The 14,907-nt window shown below is 47.0% G+C and overlaps 1 protein-coding gene across 1 annotated transcript in view; it reads left to right on the forward strand.

The window, feature by feature from the left end:
- The first annotated feature begins 5,581 nt into the window (after positions 1-5,581).
- The window catches only part of LOC111972989 (rho guanine nucleotide exchange factor 4-like), a 71,156-nt gene continuing 61,830 nt past the window's right edge, over positions 5,582-14,907 (forward strand). The window contains 3 exon segments of the mRNA XM_024000106.2: positions 5,582-5,618; positions 5,621-5,677; positions 5,680-5,892. Of these exon segments, the coding sequence (XP_023855874.1) occupies positions 5,597-5,618; positions 5,621-5,677; positions 5,680-5,892 (292 nt within the window). The 5' untranslated portion in view covers positions 5,582-5,596.

The following is a 14,907-nucleotide window of genomic DNA, read 5'->3' on the forward strand; positions in this document are numbered from 1 at the left end:
GGGAAGGGCTCTTAAGTAATCATTTCAAGGTAAGTATACACTTGTTGTATTCGGCGCGTGTGACAAATACAATTTGGTTTGAGTTTCGTGTTTAAAATTATGTACTCACCAAATCCTGGATTAGCCCGGCGATATCATGCAACATCTGTTGTGAAACAGCAACTTTATTTTGGAGCTAGGTCTCAGACTAGTCTCTGAGCTTTGGCATGGGCAGAGTATTGTTGTAGTTCCGCTTACCACCAGCAGAGGTCACCGCATCCTCTACACGTCAGTGGTCCCACAGTTTGTTTGAGCTAGTAAAGGCATTGTACTATTTGCATTGACAGACCCACTTTATCCATTTGTATTGACAGTCCTTCGGGATGAGAGCCAGTGTCGTCATAGGTTTTAAATCCCGGGCAATGAGGTTCTCTGGGAACAATATAGAAACACTGTGTTTTCCACAGTGATTAGCCTCTGTAAGGTATGCTTGGTCATGAACTGGTGTCTCCAGACAGATCTTATTTTGCATTGTCTTATCAGTCCTTTTCTAAAACCAGCCATCACTTAGTGGGAACACAAAGTGCTCCTGGAATGTGTGTGTGTGCGTGTGTGTGTCAGGCTGTCTGTCAGGCTCTTCTCTTTGTCTGAGAGGCATGTAGGAAGTGGAATATGGTGTGAGGGAATGGTTTAGGAAAATATCAGTAATTCATTATCTACTAATTTTAAGCTTTCTTTCAAGGCAATTTGAAAAAAGAAGGCACTATGAGTTAGGTCTGACTGTGAGGGTGCCTAGGGTAGCCTAGCCTACTACTCAGTGAAAGGTTGGGGTCACTGAACCAGTTTGATATCTTTGGGGTATGAAAGTGGTGACTGGTGATGGGTGGACATCAGGCTAGTGCTGAAACTGTCTCTTATACACATCTAGATGTGTATAAGAGACAGCCCACGCACACACACACACACACACACACACACACACACACACACACACACACACACACACACACACACACACAGAGGAGGCAGATTGCATGCCACTCAAAGTGAGGTCAGTGCTCTTGCACCAGATGCCTTCCGTGTAATTCGATTCATTTGAGTTAATTGAATTGAATGATGAATCAAAAGGCAAGTGTAATGGCAACCTCTTTAGCTGACTGACTCACTGGGCTGTGGATCATAGAAATATAATTACTAGAATGGGAATTCCCATTTAAGTCAATATGTTGATTGTGTAATTATATTTCTGTGGTATATACAGTGAGGGAAAAAAGTATTTGATCCCCTGCTGATTTTGTACGTTTGCCCACTGACAAAGAAATTATCAGTCTATAATTTTAATGGTAGGTTTATTTGAACAGTGAGAGACAGAATAACAACAAAAATATCCAGAAAAACGCATGTCAAAAATGTTATAAATTGATTTGCATTTTAATGAGGGAAATAAGTATTTGACCCCTTCTCAATCAAAAAGATTTCTGGCTCCCAGGTGTCTTTCATACAGGTAAGGAACGGAGATTAGGAGCACACTCTTAAAGGGAGTGCTCCTAATCTCAGTTTCTTACCTGTATAAAAGATACCTGTCCACAGAAGCAATCAATCAATCAGATTCCAAACTCTCCACCATGGCCAAGACCACAAGAGCTCTCCAAGGATGTCAGGGACAAGTTGTAGACCTACACAAGGCTGGAATGGGCTAACAGACCATCGCCAAGCAGCTTGGTGAGAAAGTGACAACAGTTTCTGTGATTATTCGCAAATGAAGAAACACAAAAGAACTGTCAATCTCCCTCAGCCTGGGCTCCATGCAAGATCTCACCTCGTGTGGAGTTGCACATGATCATGAGAACGGTGAGGAGGAATCAGCCCAGAACTACACAGGAGGATCTTGTCAATGATCTCAAGGCAGCTGGGACCATAGTCATCAAGAAAACAATTGGTAACAGACTATGCCGTGAAGGACTGAATCCTGCGCGCCCGCAAGGTCCCCCCTGCTCAAGAAAGCACATATACATGCCCGTCTGAAGTTTGCCAATGAACATCTGAATGATTCAGAGGACAACTGGGTGAACGTGTTTGTGGTCAGATGAGACCAAAATTGAGTTCTTTGGCATCAACCCAACTTGCCGTGTTTGGAGGAGGAGGAATGCTGCCTAATGCCCCAAGAAAACCATCCCCATCGTGTCAAACATGGAGGGTGGAAACATTTGCTTTGGGGTGTTTTCCTGCTAAACGGACAGGACAACTTCACCGCATCAAAGGGACGATGGACGGGCCATGTACCGTCAAATCTTGGGTGAAAACCTCCTTCCCTCAGCCAGGGTATTGAAAATGGGCTGTGGATGGTATTCCAGCAATGACAATGACCCCAAAAACACACGGCCAAGCGCAACAAAGGAGTGGCTCAAGAAGAAGCACATTAAGTCCTGGAGTGCCTAGCCAGTCTCCAGACCTTAATCCCATAGAAAAATCTGTGGAGGGAAGCTGAAGGTTCGAGTTGCCAAACGTGCAGCCTCGAAACCTTAATGACTTGAAGAAGATCTGCACGAGAGTGGGACAAATCCCTCCTGAGATGGTGTGCCAAACCTGGTGGCCAACTACAAGAAACGTCTGACCTCTGTGATTGCCAACAAGGGTTTTGCCACCAAGTACTAAGTCATGTTTTGCAGAGGGGTCAAATACTTATTTCCCTCATTAAAATGCAAATCAATTCATAACATTTTTGACATGCGTTTTTCTGGATTTTTTTGTTGATATTCTGTCTCTCACTGTTCAAATAAACCTACCATTAAAATTATAGACTGATAATTTCTTTGTCAGTGGGCAAACGTACAAAATCAGCAGGGGATCAAATACTTTTTTCCCTCACTGTACCGTGCAGTGAGGTAAGTCACTTTTCACCTTCTAACACCATACTCGTCTACATTCCTATTCCATGTAGCAGGGTCATTCGTTATAGCCCATGCAAGGATGATTGCAAACTGACATTATAGTTGGCAACACACTAAAGGGTTTATAAGTAGTTTATAATTAGTTTATGGACTCTTAGTTATTGGTTTATTCATAGTTTATAAATCAGTTTTAAAAGAACAGTTACAACTTAAGCCTCAGTATCCGTCGGCTTGTAGGCGTTTTCTATCCAGTATACCTAAGAGAAAGAGAGACACACACAGAGAGAGAGAGATAGAAAGAGAAAGAGAGAGAGAGAGAGAGAGAGACACAGAGAGAGAGAGATACATTTTCTCCTATCTGAACTCTACTGGCTTTATGTTTGAAGGCTCCAAGGTCACAGCTTAGTGGCTCTGTCTGCATAGCCTTCTGTGTGTGTGCGTGCGTGCGTGCGTGCATGCGTGAGTGCGTGAGTGCGTGCGTGCGTGCCTGCGTGCCTGCGTGCTTGTCTGCATGTATCCTCATCAGGACTACCAGCCTTATCTTCACCAGGTGTCTCTCTGTCTCTTTAGCCTCCCCAGGACTCAGTAGGACCAACCATTTCCCAGTGTTTTGGAGACAGAGAGAGACAGCAGCGCTACAGTGTATCTGGGATTAGTCTCACCAGGCTACCACAGTCTCACTGTTTCTATTCATGCTGTGCTGAGGTCAAGACTGAGGTCTTCAATACCAATCATTGGCACTAGTGACATAAGCTATTCAAACATTAAGATGTAGGAGGTACGTTTATAGGATTCCTTTATGTACTAAACATCCAGAATATTCTATTAGATTATTTTAGGTGCGGTGAGTGGTGCATCAATATTATGGGGTTTTCTGTCCAGTCAGTCTGTTCATCTTATTCAACTCTGATAGAAACAGGAAATAGAGTTTCCATCTACTGTAGTGTACTGGCTGACTGGCTGGTGTTGAATAGCCTGCTCTCGCCGTCTCATTCTCAAAGAGCTTCTAATCAGTCATTGGTGAAGTGGTGTGTGTGTGTGTGTGTTGTGTGTGTGTGTGTGTGTGTGTGTGTTGTTGTGTGTTGTGTGGTGTGTTGTGTGTGTGTGTGGTGTGTGTGGTGTGTGTGTGGTGTGTTGTGTGTCTGTGTGTGTGTGTGTGTGTGTGTGTGTGTGTGTGTGTGTGTGAGAGAGTTGCTGACTGTTTCTATGAGAATGCCATTGCAGTATTTTTCTAGTGCCGAACTCTTCTTAGATTCTGTCAGGGGCTGTACTGCCCTTGGCCCCCTCCTCCTCCTCTCTCTCTTCTCTCTCTCTCTCCTCCTCTCTCTCTCCTCTTCTCTCTCTCTCTCTCTCTCTCTCTCTCTCTCCTCCTCTCTCTCTCTCTCTCTCTCTCTCTCTCTTCTCTCTCTCTCTCTCTCCCTCTCTCTCTCTCCTCTCCTCTCTCTCTTCTCCTATCTCTCTCTTTCCTTCCTCTCTTGTTCTCTTCTCTTCGTGTGTGTGTGTGTGTGTGTGTATGTGTGTGTGTGTGTGGTTGTGTTGTGTGTTCGTGGTGTGTTGTTGTGTGTGTGTGTTGTGTGACACGGACGTGTGCTGTTCTGTGTGTGACATTCTGTGTGTCGGTTGATGTGAGTTCTGTGTAACACAAACACTAGAATTCCGTTATTATGTGTAAGTAGTGATTAACTGTCTGTGTGTGCTGTGTTGTTTGTGTGAGGTCAGTTGTGTAGTGGATAATCTTGTGAATCCTGGCAGCTCCCTTTTGATATCCCTTGTTCTGTATGTTGATAATATCCTGATGTATCGAGAATCCATCAGTGGAAACAAAATTCATTTATTTTTTTACTGAGAGTATTGTAATGTCTAAGCAGCCGAAAGCTTATCTTTGTGTGATTAACTTGTGTTATGGGGACCTATACACTGTTTGTTTGCAAAGTATGAGACTGTTGATATTGTCTAGGATATAACTCATAGTCACGGTGTCTTGAGTATAGCAGGACGGTGCTCCTCTTAATCTAATTTCCTCTTTTTTTCTCCCTACTGTCTCTTCCTTTCTGTCTCTCCTTTCCTTTCTCAATACCCCCCCCCCCCCCCCAGTGCTTCTTAGAAACAGCAGGCGGGGGAGATGGGGGAGGAGGGGGGATTTCTTCAGTCCCACCTTAATGGCACTGCACCATAACATTAGGAGAGTCATCAGCCATCAGCGGCAGCCAGTCAGCTCCCAGGCAAACGGCACTGCAGAGCTGCCGAGCCCCCCCTAGAGGACCCCCACTGATGTCTGTCTGTAGCTGTTGTGGCTGTAGCCTGAAGTGTGGATGTGTGTGCGACCGCTCGGCTATGTGAGTTAGCAACAGCGAGGGAGGAGGGAGGGGGAGAGCGAAGCGATCAAGCGAGCGAGCGGAGAAATGGAGGAGAGAGAGCGTAAGAAAGAGAAGGGAGGCGCCAGCAGCCGGCGAGAGCAGAGCAGAGCCAGAGAGAGGAGCAACAGACAGAGACTGAAGCACTCACTGACTGGCTGTGGAGCCGACTGACACACATACAGCCCTACCTACCTGGCTAGAGAGGCCTGTAGAGGCTACAGCACCGTTACCTACCTACCACCCTGCCTACCTCACAGTACCCAGCGTTACCGTAACCTGTCTCTGGGAGAAGAAACCACCTTACCTGACCACCACTAATACCAGGCTCCAGTGCCCGCTCCAGGTCTGTGTTCGGGCCCTCCTGTCCTGATGCGGACCCAGCAGGGCTCTGAGGGCCCTTGCCCCTGCCGGGGCCAGCTGTGGCAGCAGCGGGCCAGACCAGCTCTGGACTCTCCCTGGATCTCCTGGTTCGGACTCGGACAGCGGTACCCCTACCAGGGGAGAGGAGGGGTGTGGTGGGAGGAAGGAGGAAGGAGGAGGGGGGGGGTGGGGGTATGGGGGAAAGATGGGGGGCAGGAGAGGAGGAGGGATGGGGAGCCTAGGAGGTACTCTCAGGGGGGTCCTCTCCCACTATTGGAGCCTGGAGAGCCTGCACTCCACCACTGGTAAGAGGGTACCTACCTCACACACAACACACGCACACACCATACACACACACACACCATACACACACACACCACACACACACTCCTCAGTGGGAGTAGGGTTAAAGGGTTTGTGTGTTTTTGGCCTGGCGGGTTTAGAAGGGAGGGGTGTTACCTGTCAGTCATTCTGAGTGTGATGGTTGTCATGGTTTTGTGGTGCTGGCGACTGTCAGTCTGTTTTGACCAGACCTGTTGAGGAGTTGTCAATCGTGGCTTAAAGGCACTGGCCATGTAATTGTTGTCTTGGCATTAGTAAACATGCTTCAGTCTGTGATATGATATGACTTCATCTCCTATTGGCTCAGATAAAGGATGCATTGAGTTGGTGTTGTCTTACGTTAGACACAGGCCTGTGTCGTTTTGCTGCTAACATCTTCTGCATGTTTTCTCTGTAGGAAGACTTATGACAGAGTACGAGGTGTGTCAGATGATTCTGCTCACTTAATGAGGTGTATCAGGTTAGCGTTTATCCAGCACAAAGGTCTCTAGGTAAGAGATATATATTTTCACACAGAGCTTATGAGGTTGTTTGTTAATGGTGGAAGGTATTGAGGGTGTTGCCCTCAACTGAAATAGCGACGTGTGATATTATGGTGTATTGGTCATATACAGCAGACGGAGGATTAAGTCATTTTGTCATTATGGCAGAGGGCTGTGTGTTTGTGTGTGTGTATCTTTGAGCGTACATGTGCCTGTGTGTGTGCATGTGCACATATGTGTGTGTGTGTTAGCATGTGTGAGTGTGTGAATTTGCACACTATAAGTGCCTGTGCAGTACCTGTTTGCTATTTCTGCTGTTGTCATCTGAGCGGGTGCAGCCAGGCTTGGAGTGTAATGATTCAGGAGAGAGGAGACGGCAGTTCTATTAGCTACAGGCTAAAATGCCACTGTGTGTGGGTGCGTGTGTGCGTGTGTGCGTGTGTGTGTGTGTGCGTGCGTGCGTGCGCGTGTGTTTGTGACGGCAGCCCCATTAGCTACAGGCTAAAATGTCAGGCCACAGCTGTTATTAAAGCAGTAGAAGGGAAGAGACACTAATAGGCTAGCTACTGTTTGTCACATCAACCCCACATCAAGGGTTAGTCTCTTATCAAACAGGTGCCAATCAGCGGCGTCATGGTAACAGTGATCTGAGTGTGGGGTGGATGTTTGTTATGTATATATGGCTAATATCTACACTGCATTGCTCAGTTTCAGTTGATGAACTGTCTGTACTGTACATGTTATATGGGGGGGATACTGTAGGAGAGAATCCTTGATGTTTGTTGCCAAGTGCACTTTCACACACACATACGCACACACACATACGGAATGTTATTGGAGAAAGCTGTGGTTTTCAGAATGGTCCTGGTCAGAATCTAAACTGGTGTTGTCTCTGCCTCTCTCTCTCACACACCCACACATTGCGCTCTCTCTCTATCTCTCACTCTCTCCCTGCTTGTGAAACCTTGATACATTGGTAAACATTTAAAAGCTCAATGAGCTGAGAGAGAGAGAGAGAGAGAGAGAGAGAGAGAGAGAGAGAGAGAGAGAGAGATGACGAGAGAGAGAGAGAGAGAGAGAGAGAGAGAGAAGAGAGGAGAGAGAGAGAGAGAGAGGAGAGAGAGAAGAGAGAGAGAGAGAGAGAGAAGGAGAGAGAGAGAGGAGAAGAGGGAGAAGAGGAGAGAGAGAGACGAGAGAGATGAGAGAGAGAGAGAGCAGAGAGAAGAGAGAAGAGAGAGAGAGAGAGAGAGAGAGAGAGAGAGAGAGAGAGAGAATGTACTTACACAAATAGTCCAAATTGGTGAAATGAAAAAAATAACTTGTTCAAAAAACTCTTAAAAGATTCAAAACTGAAAGTGTTTGTGTGCATATGTATTCACCCTTGCTATGAAGCCCCTAAATAAGATCTGGTGCAACCCATTACCTTCAGAAGTCACATAATTAGTTAAATAAAGTCCACCTGTTTGGCAATTTACTTATGTGTCACATGATCTGTCACATCTCAGTTATATACACCGTTCTGAAAGCCCAGAGTCTGCAACACCACTAAGCAAGGGCACCACCAAGCAAGCGGCACTATGAAGACCAAGAGCTCTCCAAACAGGTTCAGGGACAAAGTTGTGGAGAACAGATTAGGGTTGGTTATAAAAAAATATCTGAAACTTTGAAACATCCCACGAGCACCATTAAATCGATATCAAAAAATGGAAAGAAAGGCACCACAACAAACCTGCCAAGAGAGGGCCGCCCACCAAAACTCACGGACCAGGCAAGGAGGGCATTAATCAGAGAGGCAACAAAGAGACCAAAGATAACCCTGAAGGAGCTGCAAAGCTCCACAGAGGAGATTGGAGTATCTGTCCATAGGACCACTTTCAGCCATACACTCCACAGAGCTGGGCTTTACGGAAGACTGTCCAGAAAAAGCCATTGCTTAAAGAGAAAAATAAGCAAACATGTTTGGTGTTCGGCAAAAGGCACGTGGGACACTTCCCAAACATATGGAAGAAGGTACTCTGGTCAGATGAGACTAAAATTGAGCGCAAACCCAACACTTCTCATCACCCCGAGAACACCATCCCCACGGTGGTGGCAGCATCATGCTGTGGGGATGTTTTTCATTGGCAGGGACTGTGAAAGCTGGTCAGAATTGAAGGAATGATGGATGGCGCTAAATACAGGGAAATTCTTGAGGGAAACCTGTTTCAGTCTCCCAGAGATTTGAGACTGGGACGGAGGTGCACCTTCCAGCAGGACAATGACCCTAAGCATACTGCTAAAGCAACACTCGAGTGGTATAAGGGGAAACATTTAAATGTCTTGGAATGGCCTAGTCAAAGCCCAGACCTCAAGAATCTGTGGTATGACTTAAAGATTGCTGTACACTTTCGGAACCCATCCAACTTGAAGGAGCTGGAGCAGTTTTGCCTTGAAGAATTAGGCAAAAATCCCAGTGGCTACATGTGCCAAGCTTGGAGAGACATACCCCAAGAGACTTGCAGCTGTAATTGCTGTGAAAGGTGGCTCTGCAAAGTATTGACTTTGGGGGGGTGAATAGTTATGGACACTCAAGTTTTCAGTTTTTTTTGTCTTATTTCTTGTTTGTTTCACACAAAAAAAATATTTTGCATCTTCAAAGTGGTAGGCATGTTGTGTAAATCAAATGATACAAACCCCCCCAAAAATCTATTTTAATTCCAGGTTGTAAGGCAACAAAATAGGAAAAATGCCAAGGCGGATGAATACTTTTGCAATCCACTGTATTATTGCAATATTCATGTATCCTACTTTTGGCCAGCTAATAGCCTAACCACTGATCAAGCAACATTATGGACTAAATGTTCAAATCCTGTTGCTGCAGGATTATATAGGACAAATTAAGATCCTATGTCTTTAAGGGAAAGACCAATAAGAGAGAGTGAGAGGGGGATGGAGGGAAGAGAGGTAGTGAAAAGTGAGAGAAATACAGTTGAGACTCAAACACCTCGTCCATTCAGAAACCCTGGCTGCTCTCACCATAACAGTTATAACAGACTCTCCCCAGAGTATTGTGCAGTCACACAGCCAGTTTTCCCCTCTCCTGAAAAGCACAGCCCTGTAGCACACCAGCTGTAAACTGGACCTCGGGAAGCTTTTATGGGCTTGTTATGTTGTATGAGCCTGTCTTTCTTCTGCCCTGCCTGGCTAGCAGCCTGCTGTATGCCTCAGTCAAAAGGCAACCCGTCCTAAGACAGAGCTGTGTTTGTGGAAGATAGCCAGGCGGCTGGTAATGGAATTTCATAGCAGCATTGATTTGAGCTTCATTGACCTCTGAGAGGGTGAAGATGAAAGGTCACGGATGTAGGTAGTAACCTGGCCAGGAAACCAGAAACAAACAGATAGAAAGACGATTGATGTGCATCAGGTTTGCCCTTGAGAAGGAGGGTATTGGGTGTTTGCGAGAAAGAGAAGGAGACGGAAGAGGAGGAGGAAGAAGTAGGAAACAGCCAGACATTGATTCAAAGAGAAGTGTAATCGTATTCCGGCTAGTTGTTTTGGGAGGCGAGGTGACTGTGAGTGCTCCAGAGTTGACATGGGGACAGAGGAGAACGGTGGATCTAGTGCCCCTCCCGAAACACAGAGCCCTAGTGACAGGCAATGTCCTCCCCCTCCCTCCCTCGCTGCTCTTAGATGGGGTGACGTTATCTCTTACTCTTCTCAGGGTTGGTGATTCACCCCCATTCAGATGCCATGATAACATGACACTCAGTCCATGCTGTAGCTGTTGCTGCTAGCTACTGAATCAGACTTTGATGTGGTTCCGCAGGCAGGCAGGCACTTACACACAGTGGACATCACAGCTTTGTCACGCTCTGAGTATAGGTTTACTCACGTCACGGCCGTGCCATTGTCCACTCTCAAACTTTCTGTCAGCTGATACTGAAATATTAGCTTCTTCTTGATCCAACAGTAAAAACAACCATATTCCGTAAAATGCCAGAGTGTGTGGACTGTGCATGCATGTGTGATGGCCACTCTGAGGTGAAGCGAGGCCAGTTGGTCAGGGTCCAGGGACCTCACGCTAACCCTTCCACCAAGCACACTCTCTGTCAGCTAGCACAGATAGAAAGGAGGAGGAGGAGGAGGAGGAGGAAACAAAGGAGAGATGTCTGAAAGCATCCATCCAAACAGGAGGGATGTGGACTCTGGATTTTACACCAGTACACACAGCCCCTGTGTACTGCAGCTTGGCTGCTCCTCTCAGTGTGTACTGCAGCTTGGCTGCTCCTCTCAGTGTGTACTGCAGCTTGGCTGCTCCTCTCAGTGTGCCAGGGAGAAGAATTCAGTGGGGTGTACTGCAAGCTTTGGCTGCTCCTCTCAGTGTGTATGCAGCTTGGCTGCTCCTCTCAGTGTGTACTGCAGCTTGGCTGCTCTCTCAGTGGTCCTGCAGCTTGGCTGCTCTCTCAGTGTGTACTGCAGCTTGGCTGCTCCTCTCAGTGTGTACTGCAGCTTGGCTTCTCTCTCAGTGTGTACTGCAGCTTGGCTGCTCCTCTCAGTGTGTACTGCTGCTAGCTTGGCTACTCCCTCTCAGTGGTGTACTGCAGCTTGGCTACTCCTCTCAGTGTGTACTGCAGCTTGGCTGCTCTCTCTAGTGTGTACTGCAGCTTGGCTGCTCCTCTCAGTGTGTACTGCAGCTTGGCTGCTTCCTCTCAGTGTGTACTGCAGCTTGGCTGCTCCTTCAAGTGTGTACTGCAGTGGCTGCTCCTCTCAGTGTGGTACTGCGCTTGGCTGCTCCTCTCAGTGTGTACTGCAGCTTGGCTACTCCTCTCACTGTGTACTGCAGCTTGGCTGCTCCTCTCAGTGTGTACTGCAGCTTGCTGCTCTCTCAGTGTGACTGCGCTTGGCTGCTCCTCTCAGTGTGTACTGCAGCTTGGCTGCTCCTCTCAGTGTGTACTGCAGCTTGGCTGCTTCCTCTCAGTGGTGTACTGCAGCTTGGCTGCTCCTCTCAGTGTGTACTGCAGCTTGGCTGCTCCTCTCAGTGTGTACTGCAGCTTGGCTGCTCCTCTCAGTGTGTACTGCAGCTTGGCTGCTCCTCTCAGTGTGTACTGCAGCTTGGCTGCTCCTCTCAGTGTGTACTGCAGGCTGTCTGCGTGTCTGCTCCTCTCAGTGTGTACTGCAGCTTGGCTGCTCTTCTCAGTGTGTACTGCAGCTTGGCTGCTCCTCTCAGTGGTGTACTGGGCAGAGAGGGAAGAAAGGCCTTCGCTTCATCACACTATGTCATCTCAACTCAAATCACTTCTATCCAGAGACATTTCCCCTTAGTACAATACAGCTACATGCATATTTGCTGTGACGATTTTCTAGAAAGAAATTGTCTTGTTCTTCTTTTTTGTAGGCCTTGTTATGTAGTCACACCCTATGTGATGTCTGTTCTCTCTCAGTCATATTGACCAATGGGTGAAGGTTGTCACTAGAGAGGTATGAATATGTGATAACATATTTCCGGTCTCAATTGATTGTACTTTTAATGCTGAATACAAAACAGTCATCTGTGACACTTGATGTGGTGTGTTGTCTCACCATTCTGTGTTATGTACAGTGTAAGCAGGGCAGCAGGTAGCCTAGCGGTTAAGAGCGTTGGGCAGTAACCGAACGGTTGCTGGTTCCAATCCCCAAGCTGACTAGGTGAAGAATCTGTCAATGTGCCCTTGAGCAAAGCACTTAACCATAATTGCTCCTGTAAGTCGCTCTAGATAAGAGTGTCGGCTAAATTACAAACATTTTTAAAGTAAAAATGTAAGTGATATGGTTCTGTGGTGCGTTTGAGTGAGATGACAGATTTAAGTGATGTATGGACGGTTCTCTGGTGTGTTGGGTCGAGGTGTTACAGGTTCTCTGGTGTGTTGGGTAGAAGTGTTACAGGTTTCTCGGTGTGTTGGGTAGAGGTGTTACAGGTTCTCTGGTGTGTTGGGTCGAGGTGTTACAGGTTCTCTGGTGTGTTGGGTAGAGGTGTTACAGGTTCTCTGGTGTGTTGGGTCGAGGTGTTACAGGTTCTCTGGTGTGTTGGGTAGAGGTGTTAGAAGTGTTACAGGTTCTCTGTGTGTTGGGTAGAGGTGTTAGAAGTGTTACAGGTTCTCTTGGTGTGTTCGGTAGAGGTGTTACAGGTTCTCTGGTGTGTTGGGTAGAAGTGTTACAGGTTCTCTGGTGTGTTGGGTAGAGGTGTTACAGATTTTTGGTGTGTTGGGTAGAGGTGTTACAGGTTCTTTGGTGTGTTGGGTAGAGGTGTTACAGGTCTCTCGGTGTGTTGGGTCGAGGTGTTACAGGTTCTCTGGTGTGTTGGGGTAGAGGTGTTAAGGTTCTCTGGTGTGTTGGGTCGAGGTGTTACAGGTTTCTCTGGTGTGTTGGGTAGAGGTGTTAGATGTGTTACAGGTTCTCTGGTGTGTTGGGTAGAGGTGGTTTACAGGTTCTCTGGTGTGTTGGGTAGAGGTGTTAGATGTGTTACAGGTTCTCTGGTGTGTTGGGTAGAGGTGTTACAGGTTTCTGGTGTGTTGGGTAGAGGTGTTAGATGTTGTTACAGGTTCTCTGGTGTGTTGGGTAGAGGTGTTACAGTCTCTGGGTGTTGGGTAGAGGTGTTACAGTGTCTCTGGTGTGTTGGGTAGAGGTGTTAGAAGTGTTACAGGTTCTCTGGTGTGTTGGGTAGAGGTGTTAGATGTGTTACAGGTTCTCTGGTGTGTTGGGTCGAGGTGTTACAGGTTCTCTGGTGTGTTGGGTAGAGGTGTTACAGGTTTTTCTGGTGTGTTGGGTAGAGGTGTTACAGGTTATCTGGTTGTTGGGTAGAGGTGTTAGAAGTGTTACAGGTTCTCTGGTGTGTTGGGTAGAAGTGTTACAGGTTCTCTGGGTGTTGGGTCGAGGTGTTACAGGTTCTCTGGTGTGTTGGGTAGAGGTGTTAGAAGTGTTTACAGGTTCTCTGGTGTGTTGGGTAGAGGTGTTACAGGTTTTCTGGTGTGTTGGGTAGAGGTGTTAGATGTGTTGCAGTTCTCTGGTGTGTTGGGTAGAAGTGTTACAGGTTCTCTGGTGTGTTGGGTAGAGTGTTTACAGGTCTCTGGTGTGGTTGGGTTAGAGTGTAGAGGTGTTACAGGTTCTCTGGTGTGTTGGTAGAAGTGGTTACAGGTTTCTCTGGTGTGTTGGGTAGAGGTGTTACAGGTCTCTGGTGTGTTGGGTCGAGGTGTTACAGGTTCTCTGGTGTGTTGGGTCGAGGTGTTACAGGTTCTCGGTGTGTTGGGTAGAGGTGTTACAGGTTCTCTGGTGTGTTGGGTAGAGGGTGTTACAGGTTCTCTGGTGTGTTGGGTAGAGGTGTTACAGGTTCTCTGGTGTGTTGGGTAAGGTGTTACAGGTTCTCTGGTGTGTGGGTAGAGGTGTTACAGGTTCTCTGGTGTGTTGGGTAGAGGTGTTAGAAGTGTTACAGGTTCTCTGGTGTGTTGGGTAGAGGTGTTAGAAGTGTTACAGGTTCTCTGGTGTGTTGGTAGAGGTGTTAGAAGTGTTACAGTTCTCTGGTGTGTTGGGTAGAGTGTTAGAAGTGTTACAGGTTCTCTGGTGTGTGGGTAGAGTGTTACGGTTCTCTGTGGTTGGGTAGAGGTGTTAGAAGTGTTACAGGTTCTCTGGTGTGTTGGGTAGAGGTGTTAGAAGTGTTACAGGTTCTCTGGTGTGTTGGTAGAGGTGTTACAGGTTCTCTGGTGTGTTGGGTAGAGGTGTTAGAAGTGTTACAGGTTTTTTCTGGTGTGTTGGTAGAGGTGTTAGAAGTGTTACAGGTTCTCTGGTGTGTTGGGTAGAAGTGTTACAGGTTCTCTGGTGTGTTGGGTAGAGGTGTTACAGGTTCTCTGGTGTGTTGGGTAGAGGTGTTAGAAGTGTTACAGGTTTCTCTGGTGTGTTTGGGTAGAGTGTTACAGGTTCTCTGGTGTGTTGGGTAGAGGTGTTACAGGTTCTCTGGTGTGTTGGGTAGAGGTGTTGAAGTGTTACAGGTTCTCTGGTGTGTTGGGTAGAGGTGTTAGAAGTGTTACAGGTTCTCTGGTGTGTTGGGTAGAGGTGTTACAGGTTCTCTGGTGTGTTGGTTAGAGGTGTTACAGGTTCTCTGGTGTGTTGGGTAGAGGTTTAGAAGTGTTACAGGTTCTCTGGTGTGTTGGGTAGAGGTGTTTACAGGTTCTCTGGTGTGTTGGGTAGAGGTGTTAGAAGTGTTACAGGTTCTCTGGTGTGTTGGGTAGAGGTGTTAGAAGTGGTTACAGGTTCTCTGGTGTGTTGGTAGAGGTGTTAGAAGTGTTACAGGTTCCTGGTGTGTTGGGTAGAGGTGTTAGAAGTGTTACAGGTTCTCTGGTGTGGTTGTAGAGGTGTTAGAGTGTTACAGGTTCTCTGGTGTGTTGGGTAGAGGTGTTAGAAGTGTTACAGGTTCTCTGGTGTGTTGGGTAGAGGTGTTAGAAGTGTTACAGGTTCTCTGGTGTGTTGGGTAGAGGTGTTAGAAGTGTT

The sequence above is a fragment of the Salvelinus sp. IW2-2015 genome, linkage group LG14 (genome assembly GCF_002910315.2).
Source record: "Salvelinus sp. IW2-2015 linkage group LG14, ASM291031v2, whole genome shotgun sequence".
Taxonomy (NCBI): Eukaryota; Metazoa; Chordata; class Actinopteri; order Salmoniformes; family Salmonidae; genus Salvelinus; species Salvelinus sp. IW2-2015.